General features: G+C 34.0%; 1 protein-coding gene across 4 annotated transcripts in view; it reads left to right on the top strand.

Moving 5' to 3' along the window:
* The window catches only part of LOC126881274 (gamma-tubulin complex component 2-like), a 109,704-nt gene that overhangs the window by 80,501 nt on the left and 10,023 nt on the right, over window positions 1–19,180 (top strand). For all 4 annotated transcript variants that reach the window (XM_050645456.1, XM_050645458.1, XM_050645459.1 and 1 more), the window contains one exon: window positions 10,638–10,813. In XM_050645456.1, coding sequence (XP_050501413.1) covers window positions 10,638–10,813 — 176 coding nt within the window. The remainder of the gene's footprint in view (window positions 1–10,637; window positions 10,814–19,180) is intronic.

Genomic DNA, 19,180 nt, shown 5'->3' on the forward strand with positions numbered 1-19,180 from the left:
AAATTATATGAATATAATATGACATATGAATATAAACAAACAAACTTTTTTAATACAATCTTGAATTAGATGCGAATCTTGGACCCTGAGGCAAACAGAAAAGATAAAGATAGACGCCACTGAAATGTTGTTTTTTGGAGACGAATGTTACGGAGTCCATTCCTTGGACCGATAGTAGGACAAATAATTCAATTTTAGGGAGCTAAAAGTTAGCCGACGACACCCCAGTAAAGTCCATCTTCAACAATTAAAATACTTTGGACATGTTATGAGAGCAAACACAGTAAGCATGGAAAGACTCGTTATACAAGGAAATGTGGAAGACCGAAGATCACGAGGAAGATCCCCAACAAGATGGATCGATAAAATTACAGGAATATGCAAAAGACCTATGCATGAGTTGAAAGAAATGACGAGAGACAGAGATATTTGGAGACGGACAATACAGGACATTACGTCGACCACTACACTCCCTCCGGGGGGTCAGGATTGAAGAGAGAGATAATACAATCAGCTTTATTCGAGCAAAAAAATCACCGATCTTTATCTTCTTGTATCATTTGGATTTTTTTTCTAACAGGTTGTTAAGAGAGTGTCTACTTCAGGTTTTCTATTCGACTGCTACCATCTTTTCTTTACTTTTCTAATTCAAGTATTTCTCCTGCAAGCTTAAGTTGATTACTTGCCTTTCCATGCTCATTGGCCCTCTTTAAGGTCTCTTGCTCATATTGCTTAGTTATTCCTTTGCTCCAGGATTTTTGAGGTCTTCCTCGTCTTCTACGGTTACGTAGAGCCCATTCCATAATCTTTTTCCATGATTTTCGGGAGTCTTTTATTTTCCATCCTCTGGACATGTGTACCGACATTATGAGCTCTTGAGGTTATTGATCGAGGAGAAAATTGAAGGAAGCAGAGGTGCAGATAGGAGAAAATGTGCATGGTTGAAAAACATCAGACAGTAACCGAGTCTCAATCCTTATTGTGAGCCGCACACGATAGAGAAAGATTTGCCAGAATTGTTGCCGACCTTTAGGAATAAAGAGGGCATGTCCGTACCATATCAGTTGCTTTTTCTCCGCATCTGTCTTTATTGCTCCTTCAATTCGTCGTCTGATTTCATCGTTGCGAATTACTTCTTTGAGGGATATCCAACTGACCTAAAGACGACTATTTCGACTGCCTGTAGCTTTCTTTTGTTATTCTCTGTTATTCTCCAAGTTTCTGTTCCATATAACAGACTACTTTTAATTATAAGAGTTTCTTATATTATGTTATATTTTTTCTCTTCCCTATTTCTTGACTACAGAGTATACTGTTCAATAAACATCCTAATTTTCTTCTAGCTTGCCTTAATATTCTTATTATCTCTTGATCATCTTTCTCCGTCGAGTCGAAAGTTACTCCAAGGTACGTATTGGTCACAGGACATAATTATGTCATTACCTTCTAATGTGATATTCGTCATCTCGGTTCCTGTTGGCAGATATTAGTTTTTAATTTGGATTTCCAACCCCCACTTTCTATATTTCTCTTGAAGTTTCCTTGTCATATTTTCCAGATCATTTTTATCGCTCGCTGTGATTACTTGGTCAACAGCAAAGTAGAAGGTTAATAAACACACATACAGTGAGGAAGTTTAGGTTGGAATAAATTCAGTTTCACGATAATGTGTATGTAACTTTGGTTACATGTACTAATTTTGAATAAATTCCGAAACAGGTCGAATTTATTTTTAAATTATGATGTTTCGGCAAATATATCATACTAGTGACATCATCCATCTGGTCTGGGAGTGATGCCGTAATTTATGATTTTTTTAAGTGAGACTAGGGGTCGTGTGATAGCTCATTTGAAAAGTTATTTAATTCTCTATTCAGTAATATAAACGTTAACATAATTATTTATACAGGGTTTCCAAAAAATATTATATTAATAAAAATATTAATTAAAATAATTGACACAAAAAAAGAATGTATGTAATTTATTTAATTCAAAATATATTTTACTGCTGTCAGAAAACAAAAATTAAATTAAACTTGAATTAAATGTGCAAACTGCTAAGAGGCAGGTGGGTGGCAGATTTAACATTGAATTTAGCGAAAAACAATATTTATTTGGCAACTAAACATTGTTTTTCTGTATTATGACAGCGGTAAAAGGTATTTTGAACTAAATAAATTACATACATTCTTCTTTTTGCCTCAACTAATTTAATTTAAAAAATGGGCACCCTCTATAAATAATTATGTTAATTTTTATATTATTGAATAGAGAATTAAATAACCATTCAAATGAGCTATCACACGACCCCTACTCTCGTTTAAAAAAATCATCGATAACCTCATCACGTCCAGATGGATGATGTCACTAATAGTATGATATATATGACAAAAAATTATAATTTAAAAATAAAAATCTAACTGTTTCGGGATTTATCTTCAAAATGGCCCATTCTCGAGAAAATGAATTTATTCCAACCTAAACGTCCCTCACTGTATAACACATCTACAGATATTATACCTCTATTTTACATATATGTGTTTTCATTGTTTCAATGCCTTTGCAACATGTATATTAAACAAAGTTGGCGAAATCCAGCATCCTTGACGTTGACCTTTATTGCTGAGGAATCTCTGTGTTAATCTTATTGCCGTTTTTGATTTGCGATGTTGATAATATTTTTAATATTTGTCAACTGTCTTCTATTGTGGCATATTTAAGTGAAATTCAAACAAAATTGGAATTGGTATACACTAACATAATGTACAAAATTAACACCAATTCATTTGTCCCTTGTATTCAGCAATAACGAACTTAAATATTATTGTACAGCTCAGAACTCCTTTTATTTAAAGTAACAATTGGCATTTTTTTAAAAATTTCAAAATTCACACGTGTTAACTTTTAAAGGATTTATTACAAATTGTTATTTTATCTAACAATAAAACACTGAAAATTTTTGTTTTCAAAACTTCTAAGTTAGTGTGTCTTTCTCAAGTAATGGGTTTTAACAATGTTTCTACACTATAAAGTATAAAGTCTCTGGATAGGTTGAGGAGTGGGGAGCTGTTTTTCTCAAGTTGGTCATTCAGAATTATATCTGTATTTTTTAATTTATTAATTTCCAGAGATTCTAAGAAAGATAGCCTTTTCTTTGAATATGGAGAATTTGATACTGTTCATTAAAAGAATGGTTATGGTGTAGAAGATGAAATGCATACGTCGATTTTGTTTTTCTATTATTGAAAGTCCTTTTTGTGTTCTGCTATGCGTTTGTCAAAGGTTCTGCCAGTTTGACCAGTGTAAGTTTTTGGACAGTCACATATCATTCAGAGATTCATGCGACAGAACAATACCTTTACATTATCAGATCCTTCTTCAAATATTACTGTGTTATTCTTCTGTGTTATTTTCTTACCTTTTCACTCTAAATATTAGTGTGACATGATATAAAATCTAGTGGTGGCTTTATTCCACATTAAATATCCATAAAACTAAATCACTGTATTTAGTAAATAAGTAATTACTTAAGAATTAAATTTAAAAAATTTGTACGTATTGAAATATAAAACGAGATTTGAGTTCTTACTTTAATATTTACTGCTAGGGGATTTTAAAAAATAATTCTATATTTTGCATATTGTTATTTCATTCTTTTACTTCAAAATTTCGATGTACTAATCTTCATTAGTGATGCCATACTATTTATAATTGAAATATAATAATTTTTTATTTTTTAATGAAAAAAATTAAACAAATTAATGTTTTGACAACAACTTTGAAAATCGATATATGTATATATGAAAATTATGTTTTCACAGACGTGCTTCATTTCATCATCATCACGTAGCGCTACAGCCTTGGGTGGGTCTTGGCTGACTGTACAACTTTTTTCCAATTTGTTCGGTCTTCCATCAACCAAGGGTCAAATGGAATGTTCATTTTCCGGAGATCTGCTTGGATGTTATCTCTCCATCGCATTCTGGGGCATCTGAGTGGTCTTTTGCCTGTAGGAATCTCCTCAAATACCAGTCTTACAAGTCTCTCGTTATGAAGTCTGTGCACGTGGCCTGAGTGCTTTTAATTCGATATTGGTTCTGATCCTATACAGTGGTGATATCCTATATTGTGGTGATGTGGTGAGGTCCGAAAATTTTTGAAACGTTTCGCATTGATATGTTAGTACAGATCTGACTATGGATTTAGAGATTTTGATCTTTGAACTTCTCTTGTAAGATTTTTTGATTTTATAAGCTTATACAGTGCGAATACACAGCAATTTGCCGATTGTATTTTTTTTATTTTTTCTTCAGTAACATCGTTGTCTCCTTCCATTTTGCCCATGGCTAGCATAGTTTTTATATTCCACGTTCCTATATTTATTAAACCTTTCAATTTTCTATTTCTATTACTTTTCGGTGCTCTCTTATTCGTTTTCCGTATCCACGCCTGGTCATTATCCTGTACATCCACCCTTTGACCATCACTTGCTAGTTTTTTGGGTCTGTTTTAGTAAATTTCCTTTGTTGTTCATTTAGCTGATCACTCTCTGGGGATCGTTCACTTGTAGAGCGTTTGTAGTATTTTTCTTTTTGTTCTTGTTCTTGTTCATTAAAATTTTCCACTGTATAGCTCTTGTCATTTACAATTAATTTATTTTGTCTGAGATATGCTCGTTTTCCATTTCCTCTTGCTTCTCTGAGATATGGTAGCAGCATTTTTCTTTCTTCTTGCACCTTTTTTGGGAAGTCATCAGATATCCAAATATCGGTGCCTTTTAGCTTTTTAGATTTTTCGAACACATCTCTTTTCTTTGCCCAGTTTTGCAGCTTTATTAGAATTGGTCTGTTTTTGTTTGCTTTGAATACTCCCAGTCTACATATTTCTGTGGTGTCAGTTTTCACATTGACCTCTGCTCCGATGTTGTTGAAAACTTTCTGTACTTTATCTTCCACCTCTCTCTGTGTTTCGTTATTTATGTCTTCTATGCCAACACATACAATATTATTTCTTCTTATTTCTTTCTCTACTATATCTAGCCTTTTTTTCTTGATTTTTTATTATTTCTTTTAATTTTTGATTTTCCCTTTTGAGACCTATTATTATTTCCGAATTTTTATCCATTTTTTCCTCCATCGTTGTTAATTTCGCCTGGATTATCGAAAACATGCCTTTAATCTCTTCCATGTTATCCATTTCTTTGTGCTTTACAGCTGGCGCCAGAAAAAAAAAGTTGATCAAACGTGGAGGGACAGCAATACAGCAAAGATTGTATAACCTGATTAAACAGATTTGGATAAAAGAATCAATGCCTAAAGAATGGGAAAAAGGGTTAATTATTCCGATATTTAAAAAAGGAAACCCAATAGTGTGTGAAAACTACAGAGGCATTACTCTTCTAAATGTGGTTTATAAGATCTTGACCACAATGATAAATAAACGATTGATGGAGCATACAGATATAAAAATAGGGGATTATCAAAATGGTTTTAGGAAAGGAAGATCTACCGTAGATGCCATACACATAGTGACTCAGACAGTCGAGAAATTCTATGAATATGGCATGTGGCTGCATATCCTCTTTATTGACTTCAAGCAAGCATTTGACAGTATTAAGAGGCCAGAAGTAAGTAAACGATATGAGGAATATAGAAGTGCCTGGAAAGATGATAAGACTCGTGGAAATGACGATGAAAGAATCAAAGGCATCCGTATTAACGCAGGAAGGAACAACAGAAGAATTCGAATACAATGCAGGAGTAAGACAAGGAGATGGGCTGTCAACTACGCTCTTTAACATAACTTTAGACGCCATAATTAAGACGTGCAAACTCAATGGGACGATCACCAACAATTCAGTCCAGATAGTAGCATATGCTGATGACCTAGCGGTGCTGGCGAGAGACAAAAGAACTTTAGATGGCATAACCAGACAAATGGAAAAGGAAGCGGTGAAAAGAGGCTTAACAATAAATGAAGAGAAAACTAAATACATGAAAATAGAGAGGAAAAACAAAGATACAGAGGAAAGAAATATAAAAATCGGGAATTATAATTTTGAAATAGTCAGTAATTTTCAATACCTAGGAGTCACAATTAACAACAAAAATGAAAGAAACATAGAAATTACCAACAGAATACAAGCGGGTCATAGAGCATATTATAAGTACAAAAGTATTTTAAAAAACAAAAAAATCAGCAGGGTTACGAAAATCCGAGTATACAGAACAGCAATTCGAACAGTGGTGATATATGGGGCAGAAACCATGAGCCTAACAAAGAGGGAGGAAGAAATGTTAAAAATATTTGAAAGAACAATGGTAAGAAGAATTTATGGACCAAAGAAAACAGTGCACGGAGATTATGAAAGGCTCTTGAATTTAGAAATAAGAGACATACTAGGAGGTGAGGACATAGTGAAAGCTATAAAAACCCAGCGACTACGGCGGTATGGACACTTAAGAAGAATGGGAGAAGAAAAAGATGTAAGAAAAGTTACAATGTGGAACCCAAATATAACAAGTGCGAAAGGAAGACCAAAAAGCAGGTGGGAAGACCAGGTATTGGAGGACAAAGTGCCAAGATGGAGACAGAAAATACAAGACCGGGATATATGGAGGAAAATAACAGAGGACGGAAAGAGGAACCCTAGATTAGACTAGTTAACTTGAGAGAAGAAAGAATGTGGAGTGACTCACCACAATAAATGAGTCAATGAGCTCAATAAGAGTGGCTCCAACTCCGCACGGAATGTATAGCCTGTATATAACATCGTTGTCTGCTGGATTCGGCCCTCTGATACTTAAAAACGTTGTACTCTTTCGAAATTGAAGGTGTTGACCGTCACATTTTGTCCTATCCTGTCTCTTCGTGTCGTTCTATTTATAAACATATATTTCGTCTTCTCTTCATTAATCCTTAGCCCTACTTCACTTTTTGCTCCTTCCACCTTGTTTAAAATGTCTTTTATGGATATAATGGAGTCTCCAACGAGATCAAGGTCATCTGCATATGCTAGTAATAGCTTGGGACCTTGAACCGATAGCAATTCTGTTTTTATTTCGGCCGACCTCATGGTTTTCTCTAATACAAGGTTAAGGTCTTGTTTCATTTGACCTGAGTATTCCAGCTTGCGTCTATTGTATTGACAGTTGTGTTGTTTGGTTCAACCGTCTAAGTACCTCCTCATTTCTAACTCTGTCGACCCGGCTTTTTCTTAGTAGTCGTCTGTATACTCACATCAGAAGGCTTCCAAGTATTTAAGCGTAGCCTCACTTAGAGTCCACGCTTCTACGGTATACAGTAGGACTGGAAAGACATAGCAATATGTCATTCGCATTCGAACGAAAAGGTCAATACTAAGATCGTGGCTACCAAGTACGTTTCTCATTTTTACAAAGATAGCTCGGGCTTGTTCTATTCGGCTTTTAATTTCTGCGGTTGGATACCAGCTCTCAGAAGTAATGCGGTTGATGTTGATATTACTGCCAAAATACACGAGTTTCTCTACTCTGTCCAGTGTGGCATATTCGACTTTTATACCGTCATGTTGTATATAATTTTGTTTGCTAACTATCATATATTTAGTTTTCTTAACGTTGATTTTTAATCCATACTGATCACAGGTTTGCTTTATTTTGTTCATTAGACTTTGAAGGCCTTCTCCAATTAGCCAGCACTACTTAGTTCACGGCTACTCCATTCACAATAATACCTTATGTTGAATCCATTAAGGCTTGATTAAATATTTTCTCTGACTACAAGTTAAAGAGTAAAGGCGATAATATACAGCCTTGTTTCACTCCTCTTTTTATATTTATTTCATCTGACAGTTCTTTTTCAACTTTTATTCTTACCACTTGATGCCAGTATTGATTTGTAATTATTCGTAAATCTTTATCGTCCAATCCAGTTGCTTCCAATATTTCTAGCACTTTGTTATGTCAAAAGCCTTTTCAAAATCGATTGCAGAGATGTATACATTTTGATTTATATCTCTGCATCTCTGTATTAGTACTTGGATACTGAATAAGGATTTTTTCGTACTCAAGCCACTCTTAAATCCGAATTCAGTATTGCTAATTATCTCCTCTAATATCGTGTATAAGGGAAATTGGGGGAATGGTGCGCACGTAAGCAGAAACCGATTCTGTTGTAATTTTTTTAAATCTATCATAACGGCTAGTATGTTACAGTAAGCTCTAATTATTCTACTTTTAATATTTAAAACGGGAAAAACGAAAGAAGTGCCTTTGCGCACGATCCCCCATCCATGAGGGTAAGCATGCGCACGGATTGGTAAATGGTGCGCACTGAATAATGTTTTTATAAAATTCTTTAAATAATATTGTTCTTTTCTGTTTTCCAGCAAATACAACATGTCCCTAGGTGCGGCTGGTTTTCTGGTGGAGGAATGAAACATAATTTTATATCATAATATGTCTTCATCGATAATATCGACAAATCACTGTCTGTTACATCAGACTACTCAGGTGTTAGCTCCTTTTGCACTCTCTTCTTGTTTTGTTTGCCTTCAAGTTTTTTCTGTCTGGCGAGATATCTAGCGATTTTTTAACAGATCATTTTTGAACAGTTGCCTTTCTTGCTGCTTTCTGTTCCGCCTTTCTCTTGAGATTCACATTTTTCGATTGTTCGAGATTTTCTTTTAATTTCTGGTTTAACTCATGATAGATCAACATGAGTGGAATATAATTCTCTCCAGTACTCATGCAATAAACGGCCATGATAGTTCTTACACTATCAACAAACAGAGCGTACATTTGTAGCTCCTTCAGGTACATAAACCCGTTCGTCTTTTTCTTGAAGTCGATCTTGAATGTCGAAAGGTATAATCGTTTCGCTTATTTTTTTGCCGGCATTTCTGATTGCATACAGAGGATTTTGTAAATCTTCGTTAGTATATGTAAGAATCATAGATTTTCTAGTGTCGTTTTATAGCCTCTGGAAAGGAAAATGGTGACTTTATTATTTACCACTTCATTGTTTGTGTGGGAATCATGCGCAATCCTGCGCACTATTACCCCCTTTACGCCTTAAATAGCAAACGTCGTCACAAACAAAAAAATACTAAACCATATAAACCAACAGATGCACCAAAATGCACGGAAAACAACATAATTTAAATCAATAGTAAGCTCAAAGCAACTTAATAAAACCTACGAACTTAGCGTCTTAATTTTTGGAGCGGAAAAAGTAAAAGAATTCTTGCGATTTTCAATAATCGGATCTCACTTAGTCCACGTGCAACATTCGACTGAAGATAATGGCGTCAACCGTTCACGAGATCATCCAAAAGGTGTTTTGTAGGACTTGTTGAGTTCTTAAATTCATCCATGGAATTTGAAATACAATGCAGCGCACGATTACCCGCTGCGCAGCATTCCCCCACTTTCCCTTATATAACTCTTGGCAAGATCTTCGAAATGTGACTCATCAGATTTATTGTTCGATGATCTACTGCATGTCTTTGCACGATGTTTCTCTGACATTGTGGCAAATGTCGACTAATCAGCTGGTAATATACCAGTGTCATAAATTCTGTTAAAAAGGCCACACAGTGCTTTAATTTCTTCTTCTCCCAAAACCTTTAGTATTTCACTACTCACTTCATCGGGGCCAAGTGCTTTTCCATTTTTTGCAGTTTGTATTGCCCGTGTACCCTCACTTTCTGTTATATGTAACTGCTATAGCAATCGGTGTATAGCGTTATACTTTCTTATCTTCAAATAATTCATAAATGTAGTTTCTTTTAATTGTTCATTGATATCTAATATTCCGTCCGTTTTTGTCTTCTAAGCTTTGGGATAATTGTTTCCGTTTGTTTCTGGAGACATCTTTTAATTTTGTGTGCAGATGAAATATATTGTGTTTCTATTCATAGTGTTCAATTTCATTACATTCTTGTCTACTCGTATGACATTGGGTTTTCGCATGTCTTATCTTCTGCCTGATTATTGCGTGGATTCTCTTGTACTCGTTTTATCTTTATTTCTGACTTCTCTTCTTTGGTCCATGAGTGCCATATTTCTTGTGTCATCCACTCTTGTTTTTTTACTGTCAGCTTTACTTTTTGGTTCTAATACACTAGTTATTTCTTATTTTGCGGTATCATTTGACATCTTTTCTCTATCAATAGTAAGCTTATTCGTCCTTGCAACCTTTTTCAATCTCAGTCTCAGTTTTGGTACTAAAATATTGCGATCTGTTGGTATATCTGCACTTGGATATGTTTTCACAGCTAATATTGAATTTCTGAGTGTCTTTTATTTATAGGTACATATGAAGTCTATTTGGTTTATGTATCTATCTGGGATTGAACACTAGACATTTATTAGAAAATATTCAAACTAAATTAATTTTACTCACGCCCCAGTGCATGACGGTTACTTCTACTTCAACTATTCATCTAAACATTATTCTCATCAAACATTAAAAAACTTTTAACACTGTTAACTCAAATCATAGCACAAAAATAATGTATTAAAATATATTATTATCTAGCTAATAATAAAATCAAGAATGATTTCTTGATTAACAACCAATTTCTTTTTACCCACCCGCTCATCGTCGTTTACCATTAGAATTTTTTATTATTGAATGTATTTAATATTTTTCAGAACGAACTAGTTTTCCAAGGAAATCCGGAGATTTCCGAAAGTACACTTAGTTTTAAGGAGAGAATCTCACTTTTCGATGTTGCGTTTTCCGAAGCACTAATAAAGTTATTGGACCAAATCAATGAACTGAATAGAGACACGAGTGAGCACGAGAGGCTTTTCAATTTATTATACAGGTACAAAGACTTATTTATAGAAATTTATGATATTTGTTTAGTGACCTAGATAAAAATACCGATTACGTTAGGAATTAGCAGGCTTAATTATTTAAAATTATTTAGAATTAATGATTTAAAATATTTGTTTCGTTAGTTAACCTACGAGTGAACAGTGTGTGCTCATATTTTTATATCGTTTTGCATTGAAAACGTAATAAGTTGTTTACCATTGGGATTCGAAATTACATGTCCCTGTATAACTGGTTAAAAAATATATAAAGCTGTGTGCTGTACAAATCTCAACAGGACTTAAAGACTTAGGGCTAAAAATACAATTAATGCAAGACAATAATATACCGGGTGGTGAATTGGAAAACGGGCCATAGGAAACTCAATGTAAAATTCTAAACTGTTGAATTCCTGCTTCCCTAATTATTTTACACCAAAAGACATTAGAAACTATTTGTAGAGGATTGAAATCTGTATTGAAAATAACTGTTAAAATTGTTTTACGAATTAAACATATTCCAAAATTTTGTAAAAATGTAATACATTTTTCAGTTTTTCAGCCCAAAATTAGGCCACACACAGTGCAATAATGTGTCACAATGAAGTTATTATTTTGACGTTTTTGAACTGTCAATATTTTTATTTTATCATTTATTGTTTAAAAACAATACAGTTGATAAGATACCCTCAGTTGCGGAGAAAGTATTAATATACTGAATTCGCTCTACCGAGATTTACTTTGACACATTCGGAATAGGAAACAGGAAACATACAACACAAAAATTCCTACCTCACACTATTAACTGCTAAAATCAACTTAATCTTTCATTATAAAAAAGAAGAATTATTAGAAATAGTGGGAGTGTCTACTAATCTCATAAAATTTTATGGAGTTTAGTTCTACAAAATATTTTTATTTTGTACAATAAATAATTTTCTCATTTGTTATCAATACATTATAATGGTGTAAATAAATAATTATTGATTGGCGTAAGGTTTCTGTTATTTTTATGTCTGTTTACTATTAATAATATTGGCTATGGGCAGGTGCGTTGGTTGTGTAGTAATTTCCAGTCACTTCTGACAACTGAACTTTCCAAAAAAGAAATTACTAACGTCAGTGTCAAAGTGAATCTCGATAGAGTGAATTCAGTATAATAAAGATTTTTTTATTCAGTCAGTGGTGTGAGCACTGTCAGTTAAATAATAACGTGTGGCCTAACTTTTACACACATACCTACTGTGGCAAATGTATTATATATATATTTTTTAAAATTTTGGAATGTGTTTAAATCGTAGAACAATTTTAACTTTTGATTTTAATATAGTAATGATTTGATTTTAATATAATAATTTCAATTCTCTACAAATATTCTCTCATGATTTTTGATGTAAAATAATTAAGGAAGCAGGAATTCAACAGTTAAGAATTTTACATTGTTTCCTATGGCCCGTTTTACGATTCATCACCCGTTATAATATATATACTTATATATTACAAAACTTGTATCAAGTGGGGTGGGTGGCTTTTTGCCCAATAATGTTCCTTGCCTACTAAATTGACTTACTATCCCTCCGGTGGCCACACTGCGGTACTCCGTGCAGTGTAAAATTTTAATAAGTTTTACCAATATTCTTTTGTACTCACCACTATCTATTTAAATAAGTGCGAGAGACTATCTTTAAAATACTACCTGCTGCTATTGCATTTTCTGAAGCGTTTTATCACTTTAATATTGAGCGTTGAAATGAGAGTTGTTCAATATTTTTTTTTGCAAAAATCAAAGTGAGAAAAAAATTCAGTGCAATGTGTATTTATAAGACTAATTCAATTATTTTGTATTTAGGCATTTTACTTTTGGGACGTTTGTGAAATTTTTGTTTGTAGTAAACATTTTCTTTGTTCAAATTACATGTAAGACTGACTACTCGTTTTTTTTATATTGCGCCTGAGTCGTTACATTATGTTAATATCATACAATAAAATGTTAAAAATAACACTTTTCTGTTGTTATTCTAACAAATTTTTGATATTTTTAACATCTAATACTGTTTTTTATATGTGCGGCATTAGGTACCGCAGTGTGTCCACTCAAGTAACTTTACGAGACGTGGCTACCGGAGGGCTATTCTCCTCCATTCATCCCTGTTTGTTGCTCTTTCTTTCCAACCCTTCCTTCATTTCTGAGATCTTTCTATGCGCTGTCAAACCATCTTTGTCTGGGTCTGCTTTTCTTATTTTCGTGATTGAGCCCCGTTTTAGGATCATCTTTGACATCCTCTTCCTTTCCATTCTCATCACGTGTCCCATCCATCTCACTCTCTGTGCTTCTATGAAGCGACTAATGCTTGGTTCGTTATACAGTTCCTCTAGCTTCCTGTTTGTTCGTCGCGCCCAAACTTTCACCGTGTTTTTGCCTCCATACATAGCTCTGAGCATTTTTCTTTCCCATCTTTCCAATTTCTCCGCATTAGCATTGTTCATTGTCCATACTTCGCTACCATACCTCACTGTGGGCCTTATTAGCGTTTTATGTATCCTTAGCTTTGTTTTTCTCGACCCATATTTTAATTTCATCAGTGGTCTTAGACTTCCCATCTTTTTTCCCTTTGCCAATCTGGCATTCAGTTCCCATTCCGGCTGACCTTTCTCGTCTATACTAACCCCCAGATACGTAAAATGGACCACTCTCTCGAAATTATATTCGCTTCTTTCATTAGATCTGAAAGTAAACGGTCCCTGTTTAGACTTTCTTCTTCTTAAGGTGCCTATCCGTTCCGGATGTTGGCGATCAGCATGGCTATCCTAACTTTGCTTGCTGCTATTCTGAATAGTCCGGTTGTCGATGTATTAAACCACTTTCTCAGGTTTTGAAGCCAAGATATTCTTCTTCTCCCAGGTCCTCTCTTTCCAAATACCTTGCCTTGAAGAATGAGTTGCAACAAGCCATATCTCTGTTCATTCCTCATAACATGGCCAAGATATTCTAGTTTGCGCTTTTTGATTGTGTTAATAATCTCACATTCCTTGCCTATTCTACGTAGAACCTCAACATTAGTCACACGATCCGCCCACGAAATTCTCAAAATGCGCCTGTAACACCACATCTCGAATGCCTCGAGTTTTCTCAAAGAAGCCTCGGAAAGTGTCCAGGCTTCTACTCCGTATAGTAACGTAAAAAATACATAGCATCTGATGATAGAGATTTTGGTAGCAAGAGGTAAATCGTGGCTTCTGAAAAGAGACTTCATCATTATGAACGCTGATCTCGCTTTTCCTATGAGTTGTTTTATTTCACTTGAATGGTCCCACTGGCTGTTTATGTTGGTACCAAGGTGTGTGTAGCTGTCGACCCTGTCAATTAGTTGTTGGTTAACCAAATGCTGTGTATTTAATATTTCGCGCTTACTGACCACCATGTACTTTGTTTTTTTCGTATTGAGATCAAGTCCGTATTCTCTACTTATATCTGATATGCGCGACATTATTCTTTGCAAACCATCTAGACTGTCTGCAAAAACTACAGCGTCATCGGCATATCTAATGTTGTTCAGACTCACTCCATTGACTAATACGCCTTCCTGTAGTTCTCCCAGCGCTTGCTCGAAGATACATTCAGAGTATATATTAAACAGCACCGGGGACAGGATACATCCTTGCCTCACTCCTCTATCTATGGAGACTGCCTCTGTCAATTGGTCATCCACTTTAATATTGGCAGTTTGGTTGTAATACAAATTATATATGATTCTCAAGTCTCTATCATCTACTCCCGCTTCTTTCAAGATGTTTATGAGTTTATCATGGTTTACTCTATCAAACGCCTTTTTGTAGTCGATAAAACAAATATACACGTCACAGTCAACATCCCTGCATCTTTGCATAAGCACTTGGACAGCGAATAGAGTCTCTCGGGTGCCTAAGGCATCGCAGAATCCAAACTGAGTCCATGATACCTGTTCTTCGCATTTTTTATATATTCTGCCGTGTATCACTTTCAGAAACGTTTTGAGCAAGTGGCTCATTAGGCTAATTGTTCTGTAGTCTTCACATGTTTTGGCATTTACTTTTTTGGGTAAAGTTACGAAGGTCGACTTTAACCAGCTTTGGGGTATTTTTCCAGTTACGTATATTTTGTTGAATACAGTTGTTATCCATCCTCTTTAGACTAAGAGCCGCTATAGGTGAAAGTTGCTAATCATTTTCGGTATGATAAGATCCTACAACTTAAATAGTAGAACCTAAAAGAAAACATTTGAACAATAAGACTCAGCGTAATTTTAACCCACCATCCCCGTCCCCCTTCACCCACCATCAAAAACTTCATTTTTCGCTTTTAATTTCAAAAAATTCACGCATAGTTGAGCACAAAACATGTCTATTTTTTTAAGACCACTAGGTTGAGTGCACATAACCTCAAAAAAAATTTTTATTTTTATTTTGGAAAAAAGCGTATAACTTTTTTTTTGTGGATGGCTGTAGGTCTAATTTTTTTTAATATTGAGTATTTTATCGAACACTATGTTTCTAATTTTTTCAGATTTTTTAGCAAGTTTTTAGCAATTTTTTATTTCACCTTCAAAAATCCGAAAAACTATTTTTAGGGGGTTTTTGGTGATTTTTCCTATTTTATAGACCTCAAAATAGATCAAATCAATGTTTTTTATAGGTTATATGTCAATTAAATTATACGCTTTTTTCCAAAGTAAAAATAATTTTTTTTGAGGTTATGTACACTCAACCTAGGGGTCTATTAAAAAATAAACATGTTTTGTAAAAGCCTCAACTATGCGAGCAATTTTTTTGAAATTTTAAAATTGATTGCATCCCACCTAAAAAAATAAAAACGAAAAATTAAGTTTTTGATCGTGAGGGAAGGGGGTGGTGGGTTAAAATTACGCTGAGTCTTCTTTTTTAATCACATAAAACCAGCGATACTCAACCTTTTTTTCCCTGGACCACATAGCAGCTATTGCCACAGCTTGCGGGCCGCAATCTATGTGAAGTAATATACAGTATGGTGCAAATGAAAGGAACAAATTCGTTATTTCATAAGCCGGCGACTTTAAGGAACATTCTGAAACATAAATTTTTAGTTTTAAATTACGATTTTTTGGCATATGTATCATACTAGTGACGTCATCCATCTGGGCGTGATGACGTAATCGATGATTATTTAAATTAGAATAGGGGGCGTGTGCTAGCTGATTTGAAAAGTTATTCACAGGATGCGCAAAAAAATTTTTGTTTTGAACTAAATTAATTAGCACAAAAAGAAGAATGTATGTCATTTATTTAACTCAAAATATAGCTTATTGTTGTCAGAAAACAGAAAAAAAATGTTTATTTCACAAATAAACAATGCTTTTCGCTTAAATTTATTGTTGAAGCGTCCACCCACCTGTCTCTTGGCAGTTTGAACATTGGATTTAAGGAAAAAGCAGTGTTTATTTGTCAAATAAAGATTTTCTTTTGTTTTCTGACAGCAAGCAGTAAAATGTATTTTAAATTAAATAAATTAGTTACATACATTTTTCTTTCTTTTTTTGTCAATTAATTTAATTAAGAGAATTTCAAATAAGCTAGCACACGACCCCTATTCTCATTAAAAAAGATCGATTACGTCATCACGGATGATGATAGTATGATATATAATATGTAAAAAACCACAATTTAAAAATAAAAATCGACCTGATTCAGGATTTTTCCTTAAAGTCGCCCGCTTACGAAATAACGTCCTCCAGGTGCGAATCAGTGTCAGGATAAATAGGTAAACATTTTTTTGCATACTATTTCATTTCTGAATATGAGGATTCGCACAGGTCTGATGAAGCGAACAGCGTGAGGAACAAGTAAGCGCAACTTTTGAGCGTTTTATAGTTATCCGGTACTAATTTCCAGAATTCGTCATATTGATGTGCCTCTCTTTTTTCTTAAAAAATTGCCTACAGATTTTTATCATTTTTAAAATTAATTAGTTCATATGACAACTTTGCGCTATTAAATCTCAACGGCCGCAAGCTGTATAGTAGCGGCTACTTCTAATGCCAGTGATTATAGAAGACATTTCCTAATGTTTCACAAAGCATTAAATCTTTCCTGAAATTCATTGCTCAAGAAAAATAGAAAATTAGAAATAAGTAGCATAGTTTTCTGGAAATACCTACATCAATTCCATCTGGTTGAGCCAATGTCGGAAAGTTATGCAGATTTTATATATTAATTTCCTCGATGTACACGCAAATGTTAGCTTGTTAGCACGAAAGCAAATACTTTATTTGTCAACTACGAAAATTTTTTATGATTTAAGTTCATATTTGCATCCTTTTTTATCATAAATGTTTATCACTTTATCAAAGATCCATTATTGTTTTTATTGTATAATTATTGTATTGTATTACCTACTATATTGTTTCTGTTTAATTTTGTATTAGGGATAGGATTGTATATTCTTTATTGCAACTGGCTGAATGACTAATGTCTATGCCATTAAATAAATAAATAAAAAAAAAATTATGTTTACCTTTTAATGTGTAAACGACGATTAAGTTCGCCAAGTTTTTCTGTTATGTCGCAAATAAATGCTAAAAGCCACCACCAACCATCTTACTTGAGTTCAAAACAATTTGATCATTTACAGGGCCTTTTAGTTAGCCTTAGGACCGCATAAAAAACGTAATAGGGACGCAGGTTGAGTATCGCTGCATAAAACTAAAAAAAAAAAAAAATGAAAAAAATTTAATTCTGGAAGTGAGGAAGGGTACCTTTTAATTTATTTATCCCGTCCATAAGTGAAAAGTTTGATGCGCCACTGTCGACGCATGTGCTACTAAAAAGTGACGGCAGGCACATTTGTCATAGGGTCTTATCGTGCCTAAAATGATTAGCTTTCACCTATAGCGGCTCTTAGTCTATTCTTTTTGCTCTGTATTTGCGAGTATCCTGTACTTTGACTTTTTATGGTTTATTTCTAGGTCAAAATTTTTTGCCTCATTTTCTCATCTTTTCATAATTTTCTTTCTTCTTTTCTTGTTTTCGTTAGAACAATGAGATCATCAGCGAAGGCCAAACATTGATGCTCATTGTTGAAGATGGATCCGGTCGTTTTAATTCGGCTATTTATAATTATTAAAAAGCATCGTGGATCACGAATTTCCTTCTCTAAGACCTCTGTTCGCTTCAAATTCATTCAATGAGAATCATCTCCATATTACATTATTTCGTGTGTTATTCAAAATCATTCTTACTACTAATCAGTTTTGCGGGTATGCCCAAGGAGCTCAGTGCTTCATACATTTTATTCCTTCTTATAGTATCATACTCTTGTTTAAAATCTAGGAACAACGCATGCATGGATACTTTATGTTCTTAGCAGCTAGTCTGTATTTCTTTTGATGTAAAACATGTAATCTGCCACTGATCTATTAACTCTAAAACCGGCTTGATATTCACCTAGTTTATCTTCAGCAAATCTGTTGAGTCTCTCTCTTAACATAATGCCCAATACCTACTAACAAGTATCCAACAGAGCAACACCTCTGTAATTTTCACATGTCGTTCTATCTCCCTTTTTGTATATGTGGCTCTGGTCCAATCTCTGGGCATATTTTTCTCTTCCCGTATCCTCTTGATAAGGCTATACAGTAGCCTTTTTTATATATTATTTTTTGTAGTTATTCCCCTCCATTATTTAACATTTCGGCAGCTATTTCGTTTTCTCCTGGTCTTTTGTTATTTTTTGAGCCCATTGATTATACTTTTAATCTCTTCTTCACTAGGCAGTTCTATTATTATGTAATAATCCTCTATAAGGAAATTTTCATTCTCATCTGTATTTTGCCCATTCAGTAGTTCACTAAAATGTCTCTCCCATATACCCATCACTGATTCTTTTTCACTCGTGAGTGTTTTATCTTCTTTTTTCATGTATGAATTGTAATTCTGATATTCCCTTTCAGTTTTTTAACTGCTTGATAAAACGACCTTATTTCTTTTTTTCTGAAATTTTTCGTCTATTTTTTGTATTATTTTTTCGTTGTATCATCTTTTCTTTCGCCTACATACCATTCTCATCAATCTTCTATGATCTTTGTAACTCTGGTTCATACCATCATCATTATTTGTTAATGCAAATTCTCTTAATATTTTCTGTTCCTCTGCTATTTTAAAGCATCCTTCATTAAACCAATTCTTTCGTGCTTTGATTTGTCTCTTTTGTTAAATAATTTTATCATTTGCTCTAGTTATCGCCTCTCTTGTAGTCTGCCACACTTGCTCTATTTCTAGTTTCTCTTCGTCTTTCTGGGATAATATCCCCTTATTTATTTCATTGATAGACTTTCTTTTTATTTCCACTTCGCTTAGTTTTTCTATAT

This window comes from Diabrotica virgifera, chromosome 3, assembly GCF_917563875.1.
Source record: "Diabrotica virgifera virgifera chromosome 3, PGI_DIABVI_V3a".
Classification (NCBI taxonomy): domain Eukaryota; kingdom Metazoa; phylum Arthropoda; class Insecta; order Coleoptera; family Chrysomelidae; genus Diabrotica; species Diabrotica virgifera.